The sequence below is a fragment of the Mobula hypostoma genome, chromosome 12 (assembly GCF_963921235.1).
Source record: "Mobula hypostoma chromosome 12, sMobHyp1.1, whole genome shotgun sequence".
In the NCBI taxonomy this organism is placed as follows: Eukaryota; Metazoa; Chordata; class Chondrichthyes; order Myliobatiformes; family Myliobatidae; genus Mobula; species Mobula hypostoma.
In genome coordinates this window covers 8,157,264-8,182,794 of record NC_086108.1, presented here as the reverse complement: position 1 = coordinate 8,182,794, position 25,531 = coordinate 8,157,264, and the positions used below count along the sequence as shown (strand labels likewise).

General features: G+C 45.4%; 1 protein-coding gene across 4 annotated transcripts in view; it reads left to right on the top strand.

The window, feature by feature from the left end:
- plekhg2 (pleckstrin homology domain containing, family G (with RhoGef domain) member 2) overlaps positions 1–25,531 on the top strand; it is a 201,311-nt gene that overhangs the window by 152,127 nt on the left and 23,653 nt on the right. For all 4 annotated transcript variants that reach the window (XM_063063593.1, XM_063063591.1, XM_063063590.1 and 1 more), the window contains 6 exons: positions 3,407–3,499; positions 4,657–4,743; positions 8,096–8,129; positions 8,392–8,493; positions 10,445–10,546; positions 11,722–11,760. In XM_063063593.1, the coding sequence (XP_062919663.1) occupies positions 3,407–3,499; positions 4,657–4,743; positions 8,096–8,129; positions 8,392–8,493; positions 10,445–10,546; positions 11,722–11,760 (457 nt within the window). The remainder of the gene's footprint in view (positions 1–3,406; positions 3,500–4,656; positions 4,744–8,095; positions 8,130–8,391; positions 8,494–10,444; positions 10,547–11,721; positions 11,761–25,531) is intronic.

The following is a 25,531-nucleotide window of genomic DNA, read 5'->3' as shown; positions in this document are numbered from 1 at the left end:
AGGATTGTTCTGGGCTGTCTGCAAGTGAAACCTGGTTCTACCCCACTGAACTGAGGGACAGTGAAAAGCTTGTCTTGTGTACTATTTGAACTGATCAAATCATTACACAAAGCATTGGGATAAAACAAAGTAAAACAATAACAGATTGCAAAATGAAGTGTAACAGCTGTGGAGAGAGTGCAGAGCAGGCAGACAGTAAGGTGCAGGATCATAACGTGGACAAATGTGAAGTTATCCACTTTGGTGGCAAAAATAGGAAAACAGATTATTATCTGAATGGTGGCCGATTAGGAAAAGGGGAGGTGCAACGAGACCTGGGTATCATTATATACCAGTCATTGAAAGTGGGCATGCAGGTACAGCAGGCGGTGAAAAAGGCGAATGGTATGCTGGCATTTATAGCGAGAGGATTCGAGTACAGGAGCAGGGAGGTACCACTGCAGTTGTACAAGGCCTTGGTGAGACCACACCTGGAGTATTGTGTGCAGTTTTGGTCCCCTAATCTGAGGAAAGACATCTTTGCCATAGAGGGAGTACAAAGAAGGTTCACCAGATTGATTCCTGGGATGGCAGGACTTTCATATGAAGAAAGACTGGATGAACTGGGCTTGTACTCGTTGGAATTTAGAAGATTGAGGGGGGATCTGATTGAAACGTATAAGATCCTAAAGGGATTGGACAGGCTAGATGCAGGAAGATTGTTCCCGATGTTGGGGAAGTCCAGAACGAGGGGTCACAGTTTGAGGATAGAGGGGAAGCCTTTTAGGACCGAGATTAGGAAAAACTTCTTCACACAGAGAGTGGTGAATCTGTGGAATTCTCTGCCACAGGAAACAGTTGAGGCCAGTTCATTGGCTATATTTAAGAGGGAGTTAGATATGGCCCTTGTGGCTACAGGGGTCAGGGGGTATGGAGGGAAGGCTGGGGCGGGGTTCTGAGTTGGATGATCAGCCATGATCATAATAAATGGCGGTGCAGGCTCGAAGGGCCGAATGGCCTACTCCTGCACCTATTTTCTGTGTTTCTATGTTTCTATAATGAGGTGGATTGTGAGGTCGGTCGTCCAGCTAAGGTATAATAAATCAGCCACAAAAGATTGGCAGAGCAGACTCAATGAGCAAATGGTCTAATTCTGCTCCTATATCTTTATTTTAGTGTTTTATTTATTGAGATACAGTGCTGAATAGGTCCTTCCAGCTCTTCGAGCCATGCCGCCCCGCAACCACTGATTTAATCTGAGCCTAATTACAGGACAATTTACAATGACCAATTAACCTACCAACTTTGGACTGTGGGAGGAAACCGGAGCACCCGGGGAAAACCCACGTGGTGACGGGGAGAACGTACAGACTCCTTACAGGCAGTGGCGGGAATTGAACCCGGGTCGCTGGTGCTTAAAGCATCTTATGATCTTCTGTTCTAAATGTTAATTATTTGAAGAAATAAGTCATTTGGATCAGATGGTGTTCTGAAAGATGTGGCTGAAGAGATTGCGGAGGAATTAGTAATGATCTTTCAAGAATAGCTAGAATGTGGAATGATTGCAGAAGACTGGAAACTTGCAAATGTCACTCCACTCTTCAGGAAGGGAGAGAGGCAGCAGAAACTACAGGCCAGTTAGTCTCAACTCAGTGGTTGGGAAGATGTTCGAATCGATTATTAAGGATGAGGTCACAGGGTACTTGAAGGCACATGATAAAATTCAGCTCTCGTCAGTATGGTTTGCTCAAGGGAAAATTTTGCCTGACAAACCCGTTGCAATTCTGAAGAAGTAAGAAGCAGAATAGACAAAGAATCAGTTGATGTTGTATACTTGGATTTTCAGAAGGCCTTTGACAAGGTGCCACACATGAGGCTGTTTAAGTTAAGAACCCATGGAAGATACTAGTGTGGATAAAGCAGAGGTTGATTGGCTGGAAGCAAAGAGTGGGAACAAAGGGAGCCTTTTCAGGTTGGCTGCTGGTGACTGGTGATGTACTACGGGGACTGGAATTGAGGCTGCGTCATTTTACATTATATGTCATTGTTTTGAATGACAGAATTGATAGCTTTGTTGCCAATTTGCAGACAATTTGAAGATAGGTAGTTTTGAGGAAGTAGAGAGGCTGCAGAAGGACTTAAACAGATTAGGAGAATGGGCAAAGAAGTGGCAGACGGAATACAGTGTCGGGAAGTGTACGGTCATACACTTTGGTATAAGAAATAAAAGGGTACACTATTTTCGAAATGGAGAGAAAATTCAAAAGTCCCAAGGGATTTGGGAATCCTCGTGCAGGATTCGCTAAAGGTTAATTTGCAGGTTGAGTCAGTGTAAGGAAGGCAAATGCAATGTTAGCATTCATTTCAAGAGGACTAGAATATAAAGGCAAGGATGAAATGCTGAGGCTTTACAAAGAACTGGTGAGGCCTCACCTGGAGTATTGTGACCAGGTCTGGGCCTCATCTTAGAAAAGATGTGCTGACATTGGAGAGGGTTTGAAGGAGGTTCATGAAAATGATCCTGGGATTGAAAGGCTTGTCATATGAGCAGCGATTGATGGCTTTGGGCCTGTACTCATGGAATTTAGAAGCATGAGGGGGAATCTCATTGAAACTTATCGAATATTGAAAGACCTTGATAGAGTGGAATTGGAACGGATGTTTCCTATGGTGGGGGAGTCTAAGACCAGGAGACCTACCTCAGAGTAGAGGGATGTCCTTTTAGAATGGAGATGAGGAGGAATTTCTTTAGCCAGAGAGTGGTGAATCTGTGGAATTTGTTGCCACAGGCAGCTGTGGAGGCCAAGTCATTGGGTGTATTCAATGCAGAGGTTGATGGGTTCTTGATTAGTCAGGGCGTGAAAGGTTACAGGGAGAAAGCAGGAGAAATGGGGCTGAGAGGGAAATGGATCAGCCATGATGAAATGGTGGAGCAGACTCGATGGGCCGAATGTCCTAACTCTGCTCCATTCCTTATAGTCTTATGATTGGTAGAGCTGCTGTCTCACAATTCCTGAGATCCCAGGTTTGATCCTGGCCTCCGGCACGGTCTCTTTAAGGAGTTTGCACTTTCTGGCTGTGACCGCACGGGTTTCCTCTGGGTCCTCCAGTTCCCTCCCATGTCCCAAAGAGGCTCAGGTTTTCACTGTAAACTCACCTGGTGTGTGGGCAAAGGATCCAATCTAAGGGGGAAGTTGATGGGACTGTGGGGAGAATAGTGTCACGGTGAAAAGTAGGATTGTTTAGAGGGCTGGCAGGGATTTATTGGGCCCAATGACATCCAGCTCCTGCTGTGTCATGGGCAAATGAGGTTCTCACTGGCAGCTTTCGAGCGGTGGGCTGGCAGTGACTGACCTTCGCGTGCGGTGTGTGATCTGTGGGGAGCCTTGAACAAGCTGAGCCAGAAGGATTCTCTCTTCCCCTGCAGTGTTGCAACCTGACGTTGTCGGAGAACATGAAGGATTCCCTCAGCTTCCGAGTGACTGACCTGACGGTTCCGAGGCAGCAGCACACACTCCAGGTCAGTCAGCCTTGCTGTTGGCTCGGGCCTCCAGCCACCCCACCCCACGGTGCTGGAGGGGATCTATGGCAGGTCGGCTGCCTGTCAGTGGTTCCTCCGGTTTCATCTGTGGTTGGGCATGAGCGTGGTCTCTAAGGCCAGCCTGTTGTTACCAAGGCCAGTCCTGTAGTTATTAGGGCAGGCCTGTTGTCACCAAAGCAGGCCTGTTATCTCCAAAGCAGACCTGTTATCTCCAAGCAGGCCTATTGTCTCCTAGCAGACATCCCACCTCTCCCAGAAGTTCCGGGAGTCTCCCGCATATTAATAGTGGCTCCCTGATGCCTGCAAATTATATACAATGTCCCAGAAATCAACTTTTTTGAGAGAGAGCGAGCGAGCGAGCGTGAGAGTGACCACGAGAGCGAGAGCGACCACGAGAGAGAGAGCACGAGCGAGAGCGCGCCATGGCAGAGTGTTCCAAAAAAAGAAAATATAAAATGTACATCACCCCAGACTACCCTAAAGTGTACCCCTGCCTAATAGGGATCAAAAATAATGACAGTGTTGTTCGCTGCACTGTTTGCAACAGTGACTTTTCTGTTGCCCGTGGTGAGTTAAGACTGTAAAAGACATGGTGAGGTGAGTTTAACAGGTGTCATTCGTTCATTAGCATAGCTAACATTATTTAAACTAGCTGGCTAGCTGCTAAGGAGCTACTCTATTGCAGACATCCCACCTCTCCCGGAAGTTCTGGGAGTCTCCCGCAAATTGATGGTGCTATCTCCCTGAAATGAGTTTTTGCAGGGTGGGATGTCTGTCCTAGGCAGCCCTGTTATTGCCAAAGCAGGCCTCTGGTCAACAAGGCAGGCCAGTTGTGACCAAGGCTGGTCCTGCGGTTGCCAAGGCAGGCCTGTTATCACTAACACCGGTCCTGTGATTGCTGAGACAAGCCTGTGGTTGCCTAGACGGAGCCTTTGGTCACTGGTCAGGGTCAGTGGTTGATGAGGTGGGGCTTTGATTGTTATGTGCTCAGTGAGGACTTACGATCAGTCGCCAAGGCTCAGGGCTGTGTCAGGCAATGAGCGAGTCTCAGTGGCTCTCATCCACGCAGGACATTACTGAGGTCAGCTACAGGCCACTTCCCAAGGTGAAGCTGATCGATTCCTTCTTTTTTTCAGGCCAAGAACCAAGAAGAGAAGAGGCTGTGGATACATTACCTCAAGCGGTTAATCGTAGAGAATCACCCGGCCTCCATCCCACAGAAGGTTCTCGCCTCAGCTGTCGTGTGTGTGTGTATGTACGTGTGTGTGTGCCTGTGTGCGTGCAGCACGTGCATGCGTTCATGTATGCGCATGCTTTTGTGCTGTGTGCATACGTACAGCCCTTGGTTACGAACATTAGGATTAACAGTTCATGGCTGATCTTCGACCTCAGCGCCAATTTCCTACACTATCTCCAGAATCCTTTCGCTTCTTGAATATCCAAACGCCCATTCATTCCGCTTCAGACCAAGCGCCTCTTATGTTTGTTCTGAATAAAGTGGTGTGGGTAAATGCTAGAACATTTTTATTATTGAGTTACTGTACAACACCAAGCTCATGCGACCAGGTCGCTATTGAAGCTTCCTGTTCCGGGTTACTCGCCCGCATTGCCCACTGGGAAATGAAGTTCTTTATTATGTACACACATAATTAAACAGCCTCCACGGCCTAGTGATAGAGAACTCCAAGGACACCCCCACCAGCTCCAACTAAGAACTTCCTAAATGACTGGCCCCTACTTTGGAAGGCGTGACCCTTAATTCAAAGCATTTCAGCCGATGTTACATTTACCCCCAGTAGCAATTCCTATACCATTATTTTACGTTTTACTGAGTATCAGCCCGATTTGTTTATTCTCAGTACCGACCGGACAAGCTCCCTCCGTCCTTGGTTAGAGAGACCAGATCAGCAGCACGTGACACAACTGAATCAGAGTCAGGTTCACCGTCACTGACATAGGTTGTGAAATTGGTCCCTTGTGGTAGCGGGGGGGGTCTTCTTCACTTAAGCCCCTCAGCCCGAGCGGGGCAGAGGCCAGCCACCAGAGTCCTCAGTCCTGGGCCCATAGAAGGAAGGTTGATTGGGCCTGCAGCTTCCACTTTCATCACACGACTTTATACGTCCAAAGGTTAACTTGCAGGTTGAGTCAGTGGTGAGGAAGGCAAATGCAATGTTAGCATTCATTTCAAGAGGTCTTGAATACAAGAACAGGGATGTGATGCTGAGGCTTTATAAGGCACTGGTGAGGCCTCACCTTGAGTAATGTGAACAGTTTTGGGCCCCTCATCTTAGAAAAGATGTGCTGGCATTGGGGAGAGGTTCACAAGGATGATTCCAGGAATGAAAGGGGAATCATATGAGGAATGTTTGATAGCTCTGGGTCTGTATTCGCTGGAATTCAAAAGGATGAGGGGGAGATCTCGTTGAAACCTTTCGAACTTTGAAAGGCCTAGACAGAGTGGATGTTGAAAGGATGTTTCTCCTGGTGGGAGAGTCTAGGATGAGAGGGCACAGCCTCAGGATAGAGGGGATTCCATTTAAAACAGGGATATGGTGAAATTTCTTTAACCAGAGGGTGGTGAATTTGTGGAATTTATTACCACGGGCAGCTGTGGAGGCCAGGTTATTGGGCCTATTTAAGGCAGAGCTTGATGGGTTCTTGATTGGACAAGGCATCAAAGGTTACGGGGAGAAGGCCGGGGGAGTGGGGCTGAGGAGGGGAGAGAAGGATCAGCGATGATTGAATGGCAGAGCCGATTCGATGGGCCAAATGGCCTAATTCTGCTCCTCTGTCTTATGGTCTTCTAGGCGAAGATCCTTCCTGTCCCAGTAATGAGATCTTTGGAGTTTCTTGTGTTTCTGTAGCTCTGGGTTTTTATAGGATGGGGTTGCTAGCCCCTTGCCTAACCCCCTTACTTTCACAGCTGGGACTGGGACGGTTCATGGCAGAGTTCAGCAAGACAGTGCAATATGTAAAAACTACTGTAATTACAATTAGAACACTTGGAGTATTGTGTTCAGTCCTGGTCATCTCACTAGAGGAAGGATGTGGAAGCTTTAGAGAGAGTGCAGAGGAGATTTACCAGGATGCTGCCTGGATTAGAGGGCATGTGTTATGGGGATAGGTGGAGCAAACTGGGGTCTTTCTTTTTGGAGCGAAGGAGGATGAGACAGGGGCCACAATGAGGTATATTGTGAGGTTAGGAGTCCATGTATCGTACAGGATGTTTGTTCAAGAACCTGATTTCAGTGGGATAGAAGATGTCCTTGACCCAGGATTTTGTATCTGCTGCCCAACGGGAGGTGGGGTGGAGGGAGAAGTAAGAAGCAGCTAAGAAAACACAGTCCCTCATGAACTCCTACCTCCTCCCCTCCCTCCATCTCCTTCCCCGTCTATTGCAGAGTCTTCACTTGTGACAACCACCTCATCAGAGGCCTCGGAGCCCAGTGGGGAGGTGGGGGGGTGATCAGCGTTGATCTGAGGCCTCCGAGCCCAGTGGGGATGATCAGCCTTGATTTGAGGCCTCCGAGCCCAGTGGGAATGATCAGCCTTGATCTGAGGCCTCCGAGCCTAGTGGGGATGATCAGCCTTGATCTGAGGCCTCCGAGCCTAGTGGGGTGATCAGCCTTGATCTGAGGCCTCCGAGCCTACTGGGGGTGATCAGCCTTGATCTGAGGCCTCCGAGCCTAGTGGGGATGATCAGCCTTGATCTGAGGCCTCCGAGCCTAGTGGGGTGATCAGCCTTGATCTGAGGCCTCCGAGCCTACTGGGGGTGATCAGCCTTGATCTGAGGCCTCCGAGCCTAGTGGGGATGATCAGCCTTGATCTGAGGCCTCTGAGCCCAGTGGGGATGATCAGCCTTGATCTGAGGCCTCCGAGCCTACTGGGGGTGATCAGCCTCAATCCTACAGGACTGCCTCACCAGAGAAGACGAGTCAATGGAGAGTTCGCTCTATGGGCCAAAATGCCTAATTCTACTCCTAAGTCTTAAAGTCTTGCATTTAATGGCAACTTTACTAGGTACACCTGTACACATTCTCATTAATGTAAATATTTAATCTGCCAATCATGTGGCAGCAATCAATGCATTAAAGCACTCAGACATAGTCAAGGGGTTCAGTCGTTGTTCAGACCAAACATCAGAATGGGAAGAAATGTGAATTAAGTGACTTTGACAGTGGAATGATTGTTGGTGTCAGATGGGGTGGTTTGAGTATCTCAGAAACTGCTGATCTCCTGGGATTTTCATGCACAACAGTCTCTAGAGTTTACGGTGTGAAAAACAAAAAACATCCAGTGAGCGGCAGTTCTGTGGGTGAAAATGCCATGTCAATGAGAGAGGTCAGAGGAGAATGGCCAGACTGGTTCAAGCTAACAAGAAGGCGACAGCAACTCAAATAACCAAACATTACAATGTGGTGTGCAGAAGAACATCTCTGAATGGACAACATGTTGAACGTTAAAGTAGATGGGTAACACCAGGTTTGGCTTGGGTACCAAATAAAGTGGCCACTGAGTGTATGTCTTATGGGTACCTTGGCCTGGAGTTGACTGATTGTGTTTTTGTACTTACAGGCGAAGCAGGTGTTGCTGGAAAACCACTCTCATTGTAAGTAAACACAGCAGATTCAACGGGCCAAATAGTCTGATTCTATTCTTATGGCTTATGGTCTAAACCGTTCCTTTCTGACCGCTGGATCTTGTTGCTGCCCACCCCTCGCGACTCCATGAAGTAATTCCCATTGTTACTGTCACCACACTTGACCAAGATGTTTGTCCTTTTTGCCGTGGTATTGAGTCACCTACCGTTCACACAGATGCTCCTCACAACCTCGGTGAGTTTTCACAAGCGCTTGCCCGTTCCCTTTCAGACTCGCCAGTGAATTGTTACAGTCCAGAGCCCTTGAAGAAAGTTGTCTCCTCACCCCACCTAGACGATTCCCGAGGATGTTCACGAGGGCGAAGACAGTCGGGTGAGTGTCCAGATAGTCTGGTAAGACTCTAGACAGTCTAGTGAGATCCTAGACAGACTGGTGAGGGCCTAGACAGTTTGGTGAGATCTCAGATAGTCTGGTGAGTGTCCAGACTGTTTGCTGAGAGTCCAGACAGTCAGTGAAATTCCAGACTGTCCAGTGTGGGTCTGGACAGTCAAGTGAAATTCCAGACTGTCTGGCGAGGATCTGGACAACACACCGAGTGTTGAGACTGTCCTGTGAGGGTCCAGTAAAAGTCCGATGACTTGGCCTCCTCAGCTGCCTGTGGCAATGAATTCCACAAATTCACCATCCTCCAGATAAAGAGATTTCTCCTAATAGCCGTTGTAAAAGGACTTCCCTCAACTCTGAGGATGTGCCCTCTTTTCCTGGACTCTCTCACTTCAGGAAACATCCTGTTCACACCCACTCTATCCAGGCTTTTCAATGTTCAGAAGGTTTCATTGAGTTCATTGTCTTGAGTCTTCGACAATGCGCAAGTGCAGTCCCAGAACCATCAAACACTCCGCATACTGAATGTTAACCCTTTCATCCCTGCGATCAGATCAAGTAGGCCAAAGGCCCTGCTTGCATACCATCGCTCTGGGACTTGTTTTACAGGGAAGAGAAGCCACAGGTAACTCTCATCATGCACCCTCCATGGATTGTTTATAGCGGAACTGAGCGATTAACGCTATCTAACTGAGTGAGATGCCTCTTGATATGTAGGATCAGAATCAGGTTTAATATCACTGGCATATGGAGTCGTAGAAAAGTACAGCACAGAAACAAGCCCTTCAGCCCATCTAGTCCATGCCAAACCATTTAATCTACCTAGTCCCATTGACCTGCATTGGGACCATAGCCCTCCCATCCATGTACCTATCCAAACTTCTCTTAAACATTGAAATCAAGCTCGCATTCACAACTTGTGCTGGCAGCTCGTTCCACACTCTCGTGGCACTCTGAGTGAAGAAGTTTCACCTCATGTTCCCCTTAAACTTTTCATCTTTCACCCCTAACCCATGACCTTTGGTTGTAGTCCCACCCAAACTCAGTGAAAAAAGCCTGCTTGCATTTACCCTTTCGATACACCTCATAATGTTACATACCTTTCTCAAACCTCCCCTCAGCCTTGTACGTTCCAAGGAATAAAGTTCAAGGAAAAAGCCAAGAAATTTGTCATTTTGCGACAGCAGTACATTGCAATACATAGTAAAAAAAAACTATAAATTACTATAAGAAATATATATAATTTAATGAGATATAATTGAATTAATAGTACAAAAAGTGAGCTGGTATTCATGGGTTCATTGTCCATTCAGAAATTGGATGGTGGAGGGGAAGAACTTACCTTGTTGGGCCCTTATCTACCAGAGCACAGGCCATCAATGACCTCCCATCTCCATCATGTTCAGGTCGATGGTATGGTTAGGGTTCTTCATCAAACTTCTGCCATCTATTGTTCCCACTGTACAGGAGATTAGCCTCTACGGCTTCACCAGAGCCCTGATGGCCGGCCTTGCCTGTTTCCACCTCTCAGGACAGGATCATAGGGTTGGACTTTGAGAGGCAGGGTAAAGGAGCTGTCTTCAGGCTCCTGTACCTCCTCCCTGATGGTGGCAATGAGAAGAGGGCACGTGCTGGGTGATGGTGCTGCCTGTTCTGAACCATCGCCTTTTCAAGATGACCTCAGTACCGGGGAGGTTAGCGCCCATGATGGAGCTGGTTGAGTTTACAACCTTTTGCATCGTTTCCGGTCCCGTGCAGTGGCCCCTCAAATGATGCAACCAGTAAGATGGGTCTGCACGGTGCACCTGTGGAGCGATGTGGTTAGGTTGTCATTGCGAAGAACATTCCAGCAATAATCCAAACCAGAAATGAAAGTCTATCCACTGGAAGCACCTGGAAAGGCAAAGGATTATTTCAATTCCACTGTCCTTTATTGCAGAACCTCCAGTGTTCAGCTACACCCCAGAAAGATCGAAGAAGATATTTCCCCTGTTAAATGCAGAGAATTCATTGCCATTCTGGCGGGGAAGAAGGCAGTCTGGTGAGTCCGAGTCTCATAAGCTGTTTCTAACTCAGCTGGGGTCTGCTTGGAGTTTATTTGAAGGTCTTCATTATTCCCATCGATGTCAGATATCATCCCGACGATAGCACCTGGGTAGTGTAGCGGTTAGCGCGATGCTATTACAGCTAGGTGTGTCGGAGCTCAGAGGTCAATTCCAACATTGTCTGGAAAGAGTTTGTACATTCTCCCGTGAACAGGTTGGTTTCTTCTGGGTGCAACTTCATACACTCATGCTGAACTCATCAGTTTCACTAACCTTGCCTCCAACTTCCTCCCTTGGTCCATTTCTGACACCTCTCTCCCCTTTCTCGATCTCTCTGTCTCCGTCTCTGGAGACAGACTGTCCACCTACCGATATCTTTGATAAACCCACCGATTCCCATGGCCACCTTGGCTAGACCTCTTCCCACCTTGTCTCCTGTAAAGATCCTAATCCCTTTTCTCAGTTCCATCATCTCCACCACATCCGATTCCAGGAGGAGGCTTTCCTTCCCAGGACAATCAGAGAGGTCCTCCTCCTTCAGAGAACACGGTTCCTCTCCTTCCACCATTGATGCTGCCCTGATCCGCATTGCATCCATTTCCTGGACAGCTGCACTCACCTCATCTTCCCACTGCTTTAACAGGGATAGAGTTTCTCTTGTCCCAACCTCGCACCCCACACATCACACTCGGCAACTTCCGCCATCTCCAAGGGAATCCTACCACCAAACACAACTTTACCTCCCCCCACCCCACTCTCCGCTTTCTGCTGGGATCGCTGTCGGAGGGGTGACCTCATAGAGGTTGCATAAAGTCATAACTGCATAGACAGGGTGAGTACACACAATATTGGATCCCAGTGAAACCAATCTAAAATCTAGAAGTCAGATGTTCAAGGGGAAAGACTTAAAAGAGACCGGTGGGACAACTTTCTTCACACAGAGGATGGTGAGGGTGTAGAGCAAGCTGCCAGAGGAAGTGGTAAAGGCTGGTACAATAATATTTAGATACATTTGGACAGATAAGAGGGTTCTGGAGCTGCTTAGACCAAATGCAGGCAATGGGTCTGGTTTGGTGGATCCCATGGATGAGTTGGGCCAAAGGGTCTGTTCCTGTGTTGTCTGACTTTATATCTCAATAACAACCAAACTAAAGTTTCTTTCTCATTCCAGAGCCGAGCAAACAGATTCAGGCAGTGATTGAGCAGACTGGTAGGTGATCCTCTTTTTCATCTGTGTCTCCTCAAAATTTGTGATCTTTGTTTGGGGAACCCCGTTGTGTCATATTGACGATTTTGTGCGCAAACACACACTGACTGTATCTTGGGTCTGTGTGTTCACACAGCAACACCCACACACAAAAACATATACTCACGTACCCGCGCACACTCAGACTCACTCTCACACACCCATGCACCCACATGCACACACAGCCAGATGCACATGCACACACTCACACATACCCACACACACCCACATGCGCACTTGCACGTAACGTGCACACATATACTGCGTTGTAACATTATATCAAGTTGATAACTAACTTGATGAATTGATGTGTGTGTGTATATAAACACACACACACATACACACACTCCCCCGATGTAATGGGCTAACTTTCCCTGTCAGAAAGATCTGACCAGACTGATCACTGGCATGCTGTCAATCGCATATTTGCCTCCCCTTCCCGCCCACCAGTGGCTCTATGGAGTCGAGAGTCTAACCACCTCCAGTTCCCTGCCCTGTCCCTGTGTGGCCTGTGCCCATTCACACACTGTCCATGAGTCAGTAAATTGTGCTCTTCAGAATCCGAGTGAGGTTTAATATCACTGGCATATATTGTGAAATTTGTCATATGGGCAGTATATACAGTGGCTATAAAAAGTATTCACCTCTCCCCCTTGGAAGTTTTCATGTTTTATTGTTTTACAACATTGAATCACATTGGATTTAATTTGGCTTTTGTTTTGACACCGATCAACAGAAAAAAAGACTCCTTTGTGTCAAATTGAAAATAGTTCTCTACAAAGTGATCTAAATTAATTATAGATGTAAAACACAAAATAATTGATTGCATAAGTATTCACCCTCTTTAATATGACAACCAAATCATCACTGGTGCAGCCAATTGGTTTCAGAAGTCACATAATTAGTTAAATGGAGATCACGGTGTGCAGTCAGGGTGTTTCAATTGATTGTAATAAAAATATGATTATGAAGACATGTAGTCCTCTTTTATTGTCATTTAGTAATGCATGCATTAAGAAATGATACATTATTTCCTCCGGTGTGATATCACAAAACACAAGACAGACCAAGACTGAAAAAACTTGACAAAACCACATAATTATAACATACAGTTACAACAGTGCAACAATACCATAACTTGATGAAGAAGTCCATGAGCACAGTAAAGTTCAAAGTCTCTCAAATGTCCCACATCTCACGCAGACGTGAGAAGGAAGAAAAACTCTCCCTGCCATGCCGACCACAATCCGACTCTGAGTCATCCGAAAACTTCGAGCTCTGATCAGCTCTCCAACACTGAGTACCGAGTGCCATTTTTTTCTGAACAATTCGACCTCCTTCTTGGTCGCCAAAAGCAGGCAAGGCCGGGGATTTTGAGACCTACCCTCTGAAAGATTCCCGACCACACAGTAACGACAGCAGCGAACGGGCGTTTCAGAAATCTCTCCAGATGTTCCTCTGTGCTTTCATGTCCATTCTCCATCAAATCAGAATTGTCCACGGCCCCTATTTAACAGATACGATATCATTTTTCACCGGAGGGCTGCACACACGCAGGCGCGTCGCCATCTTCTCCTCCCGCCAAATTCACCTGTATCTGGAAAGTCCAACTGTTGGCGGGAGCTGAACGTGGTGTGAATGTGGTTGCGGAACTTGTTGAGGGAAAGAGAGTGGGGAAGGAGCGGGAATTGCTGGGAGGGGGTCGCGCGGGTCCGGTAATGGCGAACAAGGTGAAAGAGGGGTTGAGGGAAAGAGGGTGGGGAAGGAGTGGGATAGGGATTTGGGATCAGAGGTAGGCAGCTGAGGAGAAATGGATTATTGTGAAGGGAGAAATAAAGGGAATGAGGACATAGTGAGGGGACGGATGAATGAAAACCGAGACAAAGGGAACAAAAGAATAAGAAAATACAGTGGAGAGAGCTCTGAAAGTGAGGAAGAAGAACAAGTTCAGTGAGAAGGTGTTGTCATAATTAGGTTTAATGAGAAGGCTCAAGGAAGCATGAAGAAAATTAACCCGTTTGTGCTAACACAACTCTGGCTAATAAGATAGGGGAAATAGTATTTGCAAAAGATGATGGCAACCTATTGGTGAGATGTGCGAACGAGGAACAACTTGAGAAAGCACTCAAGCTAAAAGAGATAGGAAAATGCAAGGTGGAATACACAGGGAGGGTGGGAGCACAAAATAGTGGTTGTAAAGGAGTGATCTCGGGGGTACCAATGAGTATAAATATGGAGGAGTTAAAGAGGAATGTCAAAGGAGGAAAAGTAATGAATGTTCAAAGACTGAAAACAACAAAGGGGGGAATGACAAAGGAAAGTGAATCAGTATTGATTGAACTTGAAGAAGAAAGAGTGACAAGGAAGGTGTTCCTGGGTTTCATGAGTTACCCAGTAAGGGTGTATGTGCCAAAGCCACTGAGGTGCTATAATTGTCAAGGGTTTGGACACAAGCTAAAAACTGTAAAAGGCAGAGGAGATGTGCTAGATGTGGGGGTGATCATGAATATGGAAAGTACGGAACAGGAGTTCAACCAAAATGCTGCAATTGTGGAGGAGCTCATAATGTTGCATATAGTGGGTGTGAGGTTATGAGACGGGAGACTAAAGTTCAAGAAATAAGAGAGAAAAGAAAGACCACTTATGCAGAAGCTGTAAAAATGTCAAGAGAACAGAATAATGCTCCTAATGAACAGGGAGCAATAGGGATATGAGAGATGCAACAAAGAACAAATGACAGGATTTATGTAGAAAAAAGGCTCTAGTAACATTCATTGCAGGAGTGATTAATAGTACTGCTGAGGTAAAGTCAAAAAGTGACAAAATTCAGCTGGTGGTCAAAGCAGCAGTGAACCATTTAGAGTTAGTAGGACTGACATGGGAGGAAGTGAGGGAGAACCTCAGTAATCAGTCAAGCCAGGAAGTGTCATATGTTGGTTGATACTAATTATGGTGATTCTTTTACAATGGAATGCAAGGAGCTTACTGGCCAATAGCCAGGAATTCAAGCACTTTATTAAAGAAATTGTTGTAAAACCGGATATAGTGTGTATTCAGGAAACTTGGTTGAAACTAAATTTAAACTTTGTGGTATATGGGTATACAATGATAAGGAAAGATAGAAATCTAGGGGGAGGAGGGGGTTGTACTATGTTAATCAAGCAAGGTATACCATATAGGGTACTGGAAAAAGGAGATGATCAGGAATACATAGTGGTGGAAGTGTGGGAGAGGAGAGGGAGTGGTTATAATTAACTACTACAATCCATGTAAAAGGTTGGATTCAGACAGTCTATTAAGGATACAAGGACAAAAGAGACATAAAGTAGTGTGGTGTGCAGATTTCAATGCTCACAGCACAATATGGGGGGGGGGGATCCGATTACAGCTTCAAATGGAAAGGTAATTGAAGATTTGATAGAAGAAAGGTATTTGGTGTGTATGAATGATGGTAGCGGCACAAGGATACAACAGGAACTGAGTCAGTATTAGATATTACGTTAGTGTCATAACTTGGCTGGAGTTAGTAACTGGGGAGTTTGGATTGTTTCAATAGTAGGCAGTGATCACTCCCCAGTTTTATGTTCAGTGGGTGAAAGAGTTGAAGTAAAACCAGGTGGTGGAATCCCAAAGTGGGTGTTTGGAAAAGCAGATTGGGGTAAGTTCCAGAAGTTGAGTGAAGAAGGGTTGACAAAGATTGATATTTCTGGAAATGTAGATGAATTAAACTGTCAGGTGACTTCAGCAATTATCATGGCAGCAGAAGGATCTATACCCAGGAGTAAAAATAGGATGAATAGAAAACTGGTACCATGGTGGACAGAGGAATGTTGTCAGGCTGTAAAAAACAGAAATAGAGCATTCAGGCTAGTTAAAAGAACCTATAATATGCAGTATTTGATTCAATATAAGAAAGCACAGGCAGTGGTGAGAAGAACTATACGTCAAACTAAAAGGGCAAGTTGGAGGAGTTTTTGAAATAAAATAGGAAAGCAACACCTGTGTGAGAGGTATGGGGAATGATTAAGAGGATGGGGGGAGATAGAAGGGACTGGAAATATCCAGAAGTGATATCGGAGGAGGAAACAGCAGTCTCCAGTAGGGATATGGCTGAGATCGTGGTCAAGTCATTTGTACAGATACACAGTTCAGAAAATTTGTCTGAAGAAGGGAGAAGGAGAAGGGAAAGAACAATGAGCCAACACCCAGGTGTGTTAAGCAGGAGGGAAGGAACAGATGATATAATTGATGATCCATTTACGTTGGCAGAAATGGTGAGAACAATAAAGAGATCGAGACCAACATCCCCAGGGAAAGATCTGATATGCTCCGTTATGCTAAAAAATCTAGGAGAAGGAGCGCTCCTGAAATTGCTGCATTTTTATAACAGAGTGTGGGAGGAGGGAAGATTACCAAATGCATGGAAAGAAGCAGTAGTAATTCTAATAAGGAAACCTGGCAAGGATCCGTCAAAACCCACTAGCTACAGACCAATAGCATTAATATCAAATATATGCAAGACAATGGAAAGGATGATAACAGAAAGGTTGTTGTATGAGCTTGAGAAGAGAGGAATGTTGGCAAGTTACCAGAGTAGTTTTAGGAAGGAAAGGAATTCCATGGACTCAGTGATAAGGTTAGTGACTGAAATAAGAAAGGCCCAGGCAAATATAGAATCAGTAGTTGCAGTGTTTTTTGACATAGAAAAAGCCTATGATACGATGTGGAAGGAAGGATTGTTAATTAAACTGCACAAGATGGGGGTTAGTAGGAGAGTTTTTAATTGGATTAAAGATTTTTTGTTTGGTAGAAAAATTCAAGTTCGGATTGGATCAGAATTATTAAAACAGTACATAGTGGGAAATGGCACACCTCAAGGTAGTGTGATTAGCCCGTTACTTTTCATCATTATTATCAATGATGTCTTCACAAAGGTACCAGTGGATATAGGTAGGTCACTGTTTGCGGATGGCCTTGTGGAAAAGAGGCAGGAACATGGACCATATAATCAGGAAACTACAAGGAGCAAGTGGTGGAGTGGGGTTATGATTGGGGATGTAGATTTTCAGTAGAAAAAACTCAAACTGTATTTTTCACCAGGAAAAGAATTGAGGTGGGGAAGAAGTTAAGGATATATGGGATTGAATTAGAAAGGGTTGGATCATTTAAATTTCTGAGAGTTATATTTGATTCATGATTATCACAGGCAGACCATATCAGGAAAGTTGAGGAGAAATGTAAAAAAGTAATAAATGAGATGAGATGTTTGACTGGTAGGGAATGGGGAGCAAGTTGTTCAGCGTTGAAGAGAATGTATGTGGCTTTAGTAAGGTCTGTGCTGGACTATGGAAATATAGTTTATGGATCAACAGCAAGGTCTCTTATAAGGAAACTGGATGTGATTCAGGCTCGGGCTTTGAGAGTGTGCAGTGGGGCTTTTAAAACATCACCAGTGTCAGCCCTACAGGTAGAAGTGGGAATAATGCCTTTGGAACTAAGAAGGATGCAATTGATGGCAAACTACTGGGCTAACTTGCAGGGGCACAATGATTCTCACCCTACTAAAGGAGTGTTGCAGGAGTGCTGGGAAAATGGGAGGTTTCAGAGATAACTTTAGTCGGGTTGGGATTGATATTGCTAAAGAATGTGGAGTGTTTGATCTAAGGATAAGTCCTTCAGTAGTTTATCCGGTTGTAGCTCCATGGAAGCTTGTGTGGCCTGACATAGACTGGCATTTGTTAGAGGTAAAAAGGAAAGGAAACTATAAAACTGATTTGGTAAGTGCATTTAACTGTCATGTGAAGGAAAAGTATAGTGATTATACTCAGATTTATATGGATGGTGCTAAGGAACCTGAAACAGGAGTGACAGGGTTTGGGGTGGCTACACCAGCAAAAGAAATTGGAATCAGCAGAAGAACATCTAATAAGTTAGGGGTGTATACAGTGGAGATGCTGGCAGTGTTGGTTGCGTTGCAATGGGTGGAGAAAGCTAGACAAGTCAAAGTGTTGATATGCTCAGATTCATCCTCAGTTCTAGCAAGTTTAAGGTCTTTTCACACAAACAGTCGGCAAGATGTACTTTATGAAGTCCTTCAGTTAGTCACAAGAATCGTAAATCAGGGAGGTCGGGTAAAATTTCTATGGGTTCCAGCACATGTAGAGGTGAAGGGGAATGAGAGGGTGGATGAGTTGGCAAAGAGGGCGTTAAAGAAAGAAAATATAGAAATGCACATTAGTATCAGTAAAGCAGAGGTTAAGTGCGTAATCTGGGAAAAAATCAACCAAATGTGGCAAGAAAGATGGGACAGGGAAGGGAAAGGGAGGCATTTATATCAAATACAAAAAAGTGTTGCAGATACTAGGGTAGGTTGTGGATACAGAAGAGAGGAAACTGTGTGGACTAGGTTAAGGCTGGGGCACTGTGCATTAAACAAAACATTGAAAATAATCGGGAAACACCAGACAGGATTGTGTGAGGAATGTCAGGAAGAGGAGTCAGTAGAACATGTAGTTCTGAGTTGCAGGAAGTATGGGATACAGAGAGAGATGATGATAATCAATCTAAGGGAATTGGGGGTACAGGAATTCACATTAAAAAGGTCACTGGGCATGGTTGCTGGGCACAGGTCAGGGTATTTTTAGCTTTCTTAAGGGGTACAGGGTTTTTTTTATAGGATATGATGGATAAACAGGAATAGGGTACTAGGATGGCCAGAGATGGGAGGATAAAGTGTAGGTTAGGGTATGTGTGGGTGTGTGTGTGTGATTTGGTGAAGGGATTTCGAATGTAAGTGTATTGCACACTCCGGAGCAGAAGGTGGCGGTAATGCACCATTAAGCTGGGTGCCAACTGCCGTAAAACAAGACAGAGAAGAAGAAGAAGTCCAACTGCTGGTGAGTCAGTCTCCTGGCAAAAGCTACACCATGAAGACAAAAGAACTTTCCAAGCAACTCTGCGAAAAAGGTTATTGAAAAGCACAAGTCAGGAGATGGATACAAGAAAATTTCCAAGTCACTGAATATCCCCTGGAGTACAGTTAAATCAATCATCAGGAAATGGAAAGAATATGGCACAGCTGTAAGTATGCCTAGAGCAGGCCGTCCTCAAAAACTGAGTGACAGTGCAAGAAGTGGACTGGTGATGGAGACAACCAAGAGACCTATGTCAACTTTGGAGGAGTTACAAGCTTCAGTGGCTGAGATGGGAGAGACTGCACAAACAACAACTGTTGCCCGGGTGCTTCACCAGTCACAGCTTTATGGGAGAGTGGCAAAGAGAAAGCTAATGTTGAAAAAAAACTCACAAGAATCTCAGCTAGAGTTTGCCAGAAGGCACGTAGGAGACTCTGAAGCCAAATGGAAAAAGGTTCTATGGTCTGATGAAACCAAAACTATGGAGAGAAAAAAAAATCGCATGAAATCTCATCTAGAGTTTATCAGAAGGCATGTGGGAGACTCTGAAGTCAGCTGGAAGAAGGTTCTGTCGTCCGATGAAACCAAAATTGAGCTTTTTGGCCATCAGACTAAACGCTATGTTTGTTGTGAATCAAACACCACACATCATCAAAAGCACTCCATCCCTATGGTGAAGCATGGTGGTGGCTGCATCATGCTGTGGGGATGCTTCACTGTTGCAGGCCCTGGAATGTTTGTTACGGTAGAGGGTAAAATGAACACAGCAAGATATAGGGACATGCTTGAGGAAAACCTGACTCAATTTGCAAGAGAACTGTGATGTGCGAGAAGATTTGTTTTCCAGCAAGTCAATGACCCCAAGCATAAAGCCAAAGCTACATAGGAATAGCTTAAGAACAACAATGTTAATAACCTGGGGTGGCCAACTCAGAGTCCAGACCACAATCCAATTGAGACTTTGTGGGTGGACTTGAAAAGGGCTGTTCTCTCGCAAACCCATGCAATCACACAGAGCTTGAGCAGTTTTGTAAAAAAGAATGGTGAGAAAATTGCAGTGTTAAATGTGCAAAGCTGATCGAGACCTAGCCACACAGACTCAAGGCTGTAATTGCTCCCAAAGGTGCTAAGTTTTGATTTGAAGGGGGTGAGTAATTATGCAATCAATTATTTTGTGTTTTATATTTGTAATAAAGTTAGATTATTTTGTAGAGATCTTTTTTCACTTTGACATGAGAGTGTTTTTCTGTTGATCAGTGTCAAAAAAGCTAAATTAAATCCACTGTGATTCAATGTTGTAAAACAATAAAACATGAAAACTTCTGGGGGCAGGGTGAGTATTTTTATAGGCACTGTATGTCATCATCATTATATGACCCGGGCTATCATGGGTTTCCCAGCATCTGCAGATTTTCTCTTGTTTGTGATGGTCTTTCCATGACCATGATTGTTCTTGGCAAGTGTTTTTTCTACAGAATTGGTTTGCCATTGCCTTCTTCTGGGCAATGTCTTTACAAGATGGGTGACCTCAGCCATTATCAAAACTCTTCAGAGATTGTCTGCTTGGCGTCAGTGGTCGCATAACCAGGACTTGTGATATACACCAGCCGTACATACAACCATCCACCACCTCCAACCATGGCTTCACATGACCCTGATCATGTGGGTTGGGCTAAGCAGATGATACACTTTGCCCAAGGATGACTTGCAGGCTAGCAGAGGGAAGGAGTGCCTTCCACCTCCCTTCGGCAGAGAAAAAGTGTAAAAAGTAGAGGGAAATAAATAGTGAGGTAGTGTTCATGGGTTCAAAGTCCATTCAGAAATCTGATGGCAGAGGGGAAGAAGCTGTTCCTGAATCATTGAGTGTGTGCCTTCAGGTTCCTGTACCTCCTTCCTGATGGTAGTAATGAGAAGAGGGCATGTCCTGGGTGATGAGGGTCCTTAATGATGGATGCCACCTTTTTGAGGCACTGGCCTTTGAAGATGACCTGGATGCTGGGGAGGCTAGTGCCTGTCGTAAACTTCTTTCGATCTACCCGATGCAAAGATACCACGTACTACGGTGAATGTAACTTTTACTCTTTATTAGCAAGTTACCAGAGAGACCCCTCCTTAATCCCCCTCTTGGGCTGCTCCGGGAGTCTCTGGTTTCTGAAGCAAATTCAGTACTTTTTATACATATGCAGTCATGTACATAGAACAGGTGGGTTCACCCCCTTGGTTTCTGTACAGATGAGTATTGTTTAACTTATCAGCCATAAATTGTTCGTGTAACAGCTCAACTACCCTTGTGTCTGGGAACAGCCAGACATAGGCTTACCCCTCAGAGCTTCCCACCCTTGAAACAAGCATTCGTTAGCTTATCTAGCAAGCGCTATGTTTCTTACAGCAGTTAATCAAACAATGGTACAAATTGTTCCATAAACAAGGACTGAAGTTACAGCGTCGCATACCAAGTATAGTATCACCCACTCATCTTACCTTGTGAGAAACACTTGTACTTCTATGCTTTTTTCAAAGTCTTAGCCGCTATGACCCTTACAAAATAGCCAAGGTCACAAGAGGCCTGCGAGATGCTAACTTCTTAACATTATATTATAGTGCCCATGATGGAGCTGACTGAGTTTGCAACTTCCTACAGCTTTTTCCACTCCTCAGCATTGGACCCTCCATACCAGATGGTGATGCAACCAATCAGAATGCTCTCCACAGAACCTCGGTAGCAATGTGCTAGTAATATAACCATAGCCATATAACAATTACAACACGGAAACAGGCCATCTCGGCCCTTCTAGTCCGTGCCGAACTCTTACTCTCACCTAGTCCCATCGACCTGCACTCAGCCCATAACCCTCCATTCCTTTCCTGTCCATATAGCTATCCAATTTAACTTTAAATGACAACATCGAACCTGCCTCAACCACTTCTGCTGGAAGCTCGTTCCACACAGCTACCACTCTCTGAGTAAAGAAGTTCCCCCTCATGTTACCCCTAAACTTTTCCCCTTTAACTCTCAACTCATGTCCTCTTATTTGAATCTCCCCCACTCTCAATGGAAAAAACCTATCCACATCAACTCTATCTATCCCCCTCATAATTTTAAATACCTCTATCAAGTCCCCCCTCAACCTTCTACACTCCAAAGAATAAAGACCCAACTTGTTCAACCTTTCTCTGTAACTTAGGAGATGAAACCCAGGCAACATTCTAGTAAATCTCCTCTGTACTCTCTCAATTTTATTGACATCTTTCCTATAATTCGGTGACCAGAACTGTACACAATACTCCAAATTTGGCCTTACCAATGCCTTATACAATTTCAACATTACATCCCAATTCCTATACTCAATGCTCTGATTAATAAAGGCCAGCATACCAAAAGCTTTCTTCACCACCCTATCCACATGAGATTCCACCTTCAGGGAGCTATGCACCATTATTCCTAGATCCCTCTGTTCTACTGCATTCTTCAATGCCCTACCATTTACCATGTATGTCCTGTTTTGATTAGTCCTACCAAAATGTAGCACCTCACACTTATCAGCATTAAACTCCATCTGCCATCTTTCAGCCCACTCTTCTAACTGGCCTAAATCTCTCTGCAAGCTTTGAAAACCTACTTCATTATCCACAACTCCACCTTTCCTAATATCATCTGCATACTTACTCATCCAATTTACCACCCCATCATCCAGATCATTAATATATATGACAAACAACATTGGACCCAGTACAGATCCCTGAGGCACACCGCTACACACCATCCTCCAATCTGACACACAGTTATCCACAACTACTCTCTGGCGTCTCCCATCTAGTCACTGCTGAATTCATTTTACTACTTTGATATTAATGCCTAACGATCGAACCTTCCTAACTAACCTTCCGTGTGGAACCTTGTCAAAGGCCTTACTGAAGTCCATATAGACAACATCCACCGCTTTACCCTCGTCAACTTTCCTAGTAACTTCATCAAAAAATTCAGTAAGATAATCTTTGGTGACATACCAAATCTCCTCAAACTCCTGAAGAAGCAGATTACGTCAATGTATATTTTGGGGTTCCGGTTCTGAGCCTGTCTCTGCCAGACACCCAGCGCCTGATCAGTGATGGCCCCCAGGAAGCTGATGGTTGGAAATGCCCCGAATATCCAGTCTGATGGTCAGACTGTCTCTCGTCGGCGAGATTAACAGATCCATTTCCTTTGATAGCTGACGAAGACCTAATTCACTCCCCTGCGTTTTTGGAGCCAACCACGCCCCCCCCCCCCCCCCACCACCACCACCACCACCTCCCCTAAACAAGCAGCAGGAACATTTAGATTACACGGAAGCAGGAGATAAAAAGCTTCTCGCTCTGCTTGGATATATATATATTTTTTTGCCCCTCCTGTGGCCGGGGGCGCAGATTGAAATTTAATCGTGAGCTGTTTATTTTATCCCTGTGTTTTGCAAGGCCTTTGATCCTGGGACACTGCTGTTGGAGAGAGGGTTGAAGTGGAGATGTGCTTTTGAGGTGTTAAATGTTCAAAGCCATTCCCTTGTGAATGCATGTCGGAATCAATTAACATTGATAACGCTGACCCGACAGGCACTGAGGTCCTTGGAAATGGTACAGGCAACTGTCTGCACTGGGCAAAGGGCTTTACATGAACAAGGACTTGTCAGAATCGGGTTGATTATCATTGACATATACTACATCGTGAAAATTATTGTTTTGTGGCAGCAGCACAATGTAATACATAAAAAGCTAGAACTTGCAATAAGACATATATGTGTAAATTAATTTAAATAAGTAATGCAAAAAAAAGTGAGGTGGTGTCCATGGATTCATTGTCCATTCAGGAATCTGATGGTGGAGAAGTAGCTGCTCCTAAAGTGTTGTGTATGTGCCTTCAGGCTCCTGTACCTCCTTCCTGATGGTGGCAATGAGAAGAGGGCATGTTCTGGATTGTGGGGGTCTTTAATGATGGAAGCCGCCTTTTTGACCCATTAACTCTTGACAATGTCCTCGATGCTGGGAGGCCAGTGCCCATGATGGAGCTGGCTCAGTTTGCAGCTTTCTGCAGCTTTTTCCGATCCTGTGCACTGGCCCCTCCACACCAGATGGTGATGCAACCAGTTAGAATGCTCTCCACAGTACATCTGTAGACCTTTGTGAGAGTCTTTGGTGACATACCAAGTCAATATAGGTAACTATCCATCCCCCCCCCCCCCAATGTCTGTTCCAAGGACTTTATACGGACACAGGCATATCAGAGTCACATTTACTATCACCAACTTGTGCACAAGTATACTGTAGTGAGGATGCCTAAGACTCATGCACAGTACTGTCGTGATTTTATGCATTACACTGTACTGCTGCCACAAAAAAATCATGTTTCATGATGTATGTGAGTGGTGATAAACTATTGTGGACTGAGAGTGGGAAGGAGGCAGGGAAAAAGGGGCAGGGAGAGGGGAGGGAGCGGGAAGCACCAGAGAGACATTCTGTAATGATCAATAAACTAATTGTTCGCAATCAGATGACTTTCCCTGGTGTCTCAGGGCCGGGTGTGTCTGCACCCGTAACACCGCCCATCCCTGGCACTCCTTCTCTGCCACCTGTCTCACATCCCCCAACACTCCACCCTTGCCTGTCCCAACATCCTTGACTCCTGCCGGATTTACAAACCTGCTCTCTGCTCCACATTGGCAAATACAGTACTGTGTAACTTTTGGCCATTTTTATACCTTGCACAGTGGTATGAACCCGTGAGCACTATTTCATTATTTTCTGATACCTATTTATCTCTTATATTTTGTACTCTAACCTATTTTTATGGCTTGCATTGTACTGCTGCTGTAAAACAAACTTCGTGGCATTTGTCACTGATAATAGGGCTGAATCTGAGTCCTGTGTTAGCATCGAGGATATCTATAAAAGGTGATGCCTCGTTAAGGACCCCCATCACCCAGGACATGCCCTCTTCTCTTTGCTACCATCAGGGAGGAGGTACAGGAGCCTGAAGGCACACACTCTATATTTTAGGAACAGCTTTTTCTCCACTGCCATCAGATTTCTGAACGAACGGCCATTGCGCCCATGAACTCGACCTCACTTTTCCTGCTCTCTTTTTGCTCAGTACGTGCTGGTGGTGGTTCTCCGCTGTGTCCGATGATGACAGGACACCTGTGCGGGAGAGTTTTTAAAGTAGAAAAGCCGTTACACTGGGACAGTTTCACTCTCTCGACCTCGGAAGTCCAGGTCCAGTGTTGTGAACAAGCATCACAAACTGGGGTCTTCCCTGACTGCAGTGGATGACCGTGACGTCGTCTGTGCCTCGTCGTGCCCTTCGCTCTCCACGGGGCGTTACTGCACCACCTTCCTGGCCATTGGATCTCACTGTAGATCTCATCCACACAGGATACAGGGAGAAAGCAGGAGATTGGGGCTGAGAGGGAAAATGGATCAGCCATGATGAAATGGCCAAATGGCCTCACTCTGCTCCTATATCTTATGGTCAATTAGCCAGTGTAATTTTTCCTGTGATCAGGCCAGGGCAGCGTGGCTCTGTGGGTCGGAAGGGCCTGTCCCGTGCTGTATTGCTAAATAAATGATAATCCTGGTTGTGATTCACCCACCCCCTTATTAACATCCTTTTTGTCACAGCTAGCTGCCTACAGCAGAGAGCTGTGCTCCCAAAGCACCTCATTGGGACAGTGTCCTGAGGCTGTTATAAGTACTGAGGAGATGGAGATGCAAGTCTGTCTGCCTCATTGATCAGCCGTCAGGAATCCGAGCTCCAAGGATCTGCATGAATGCCTGTAATTTTCTGTAGC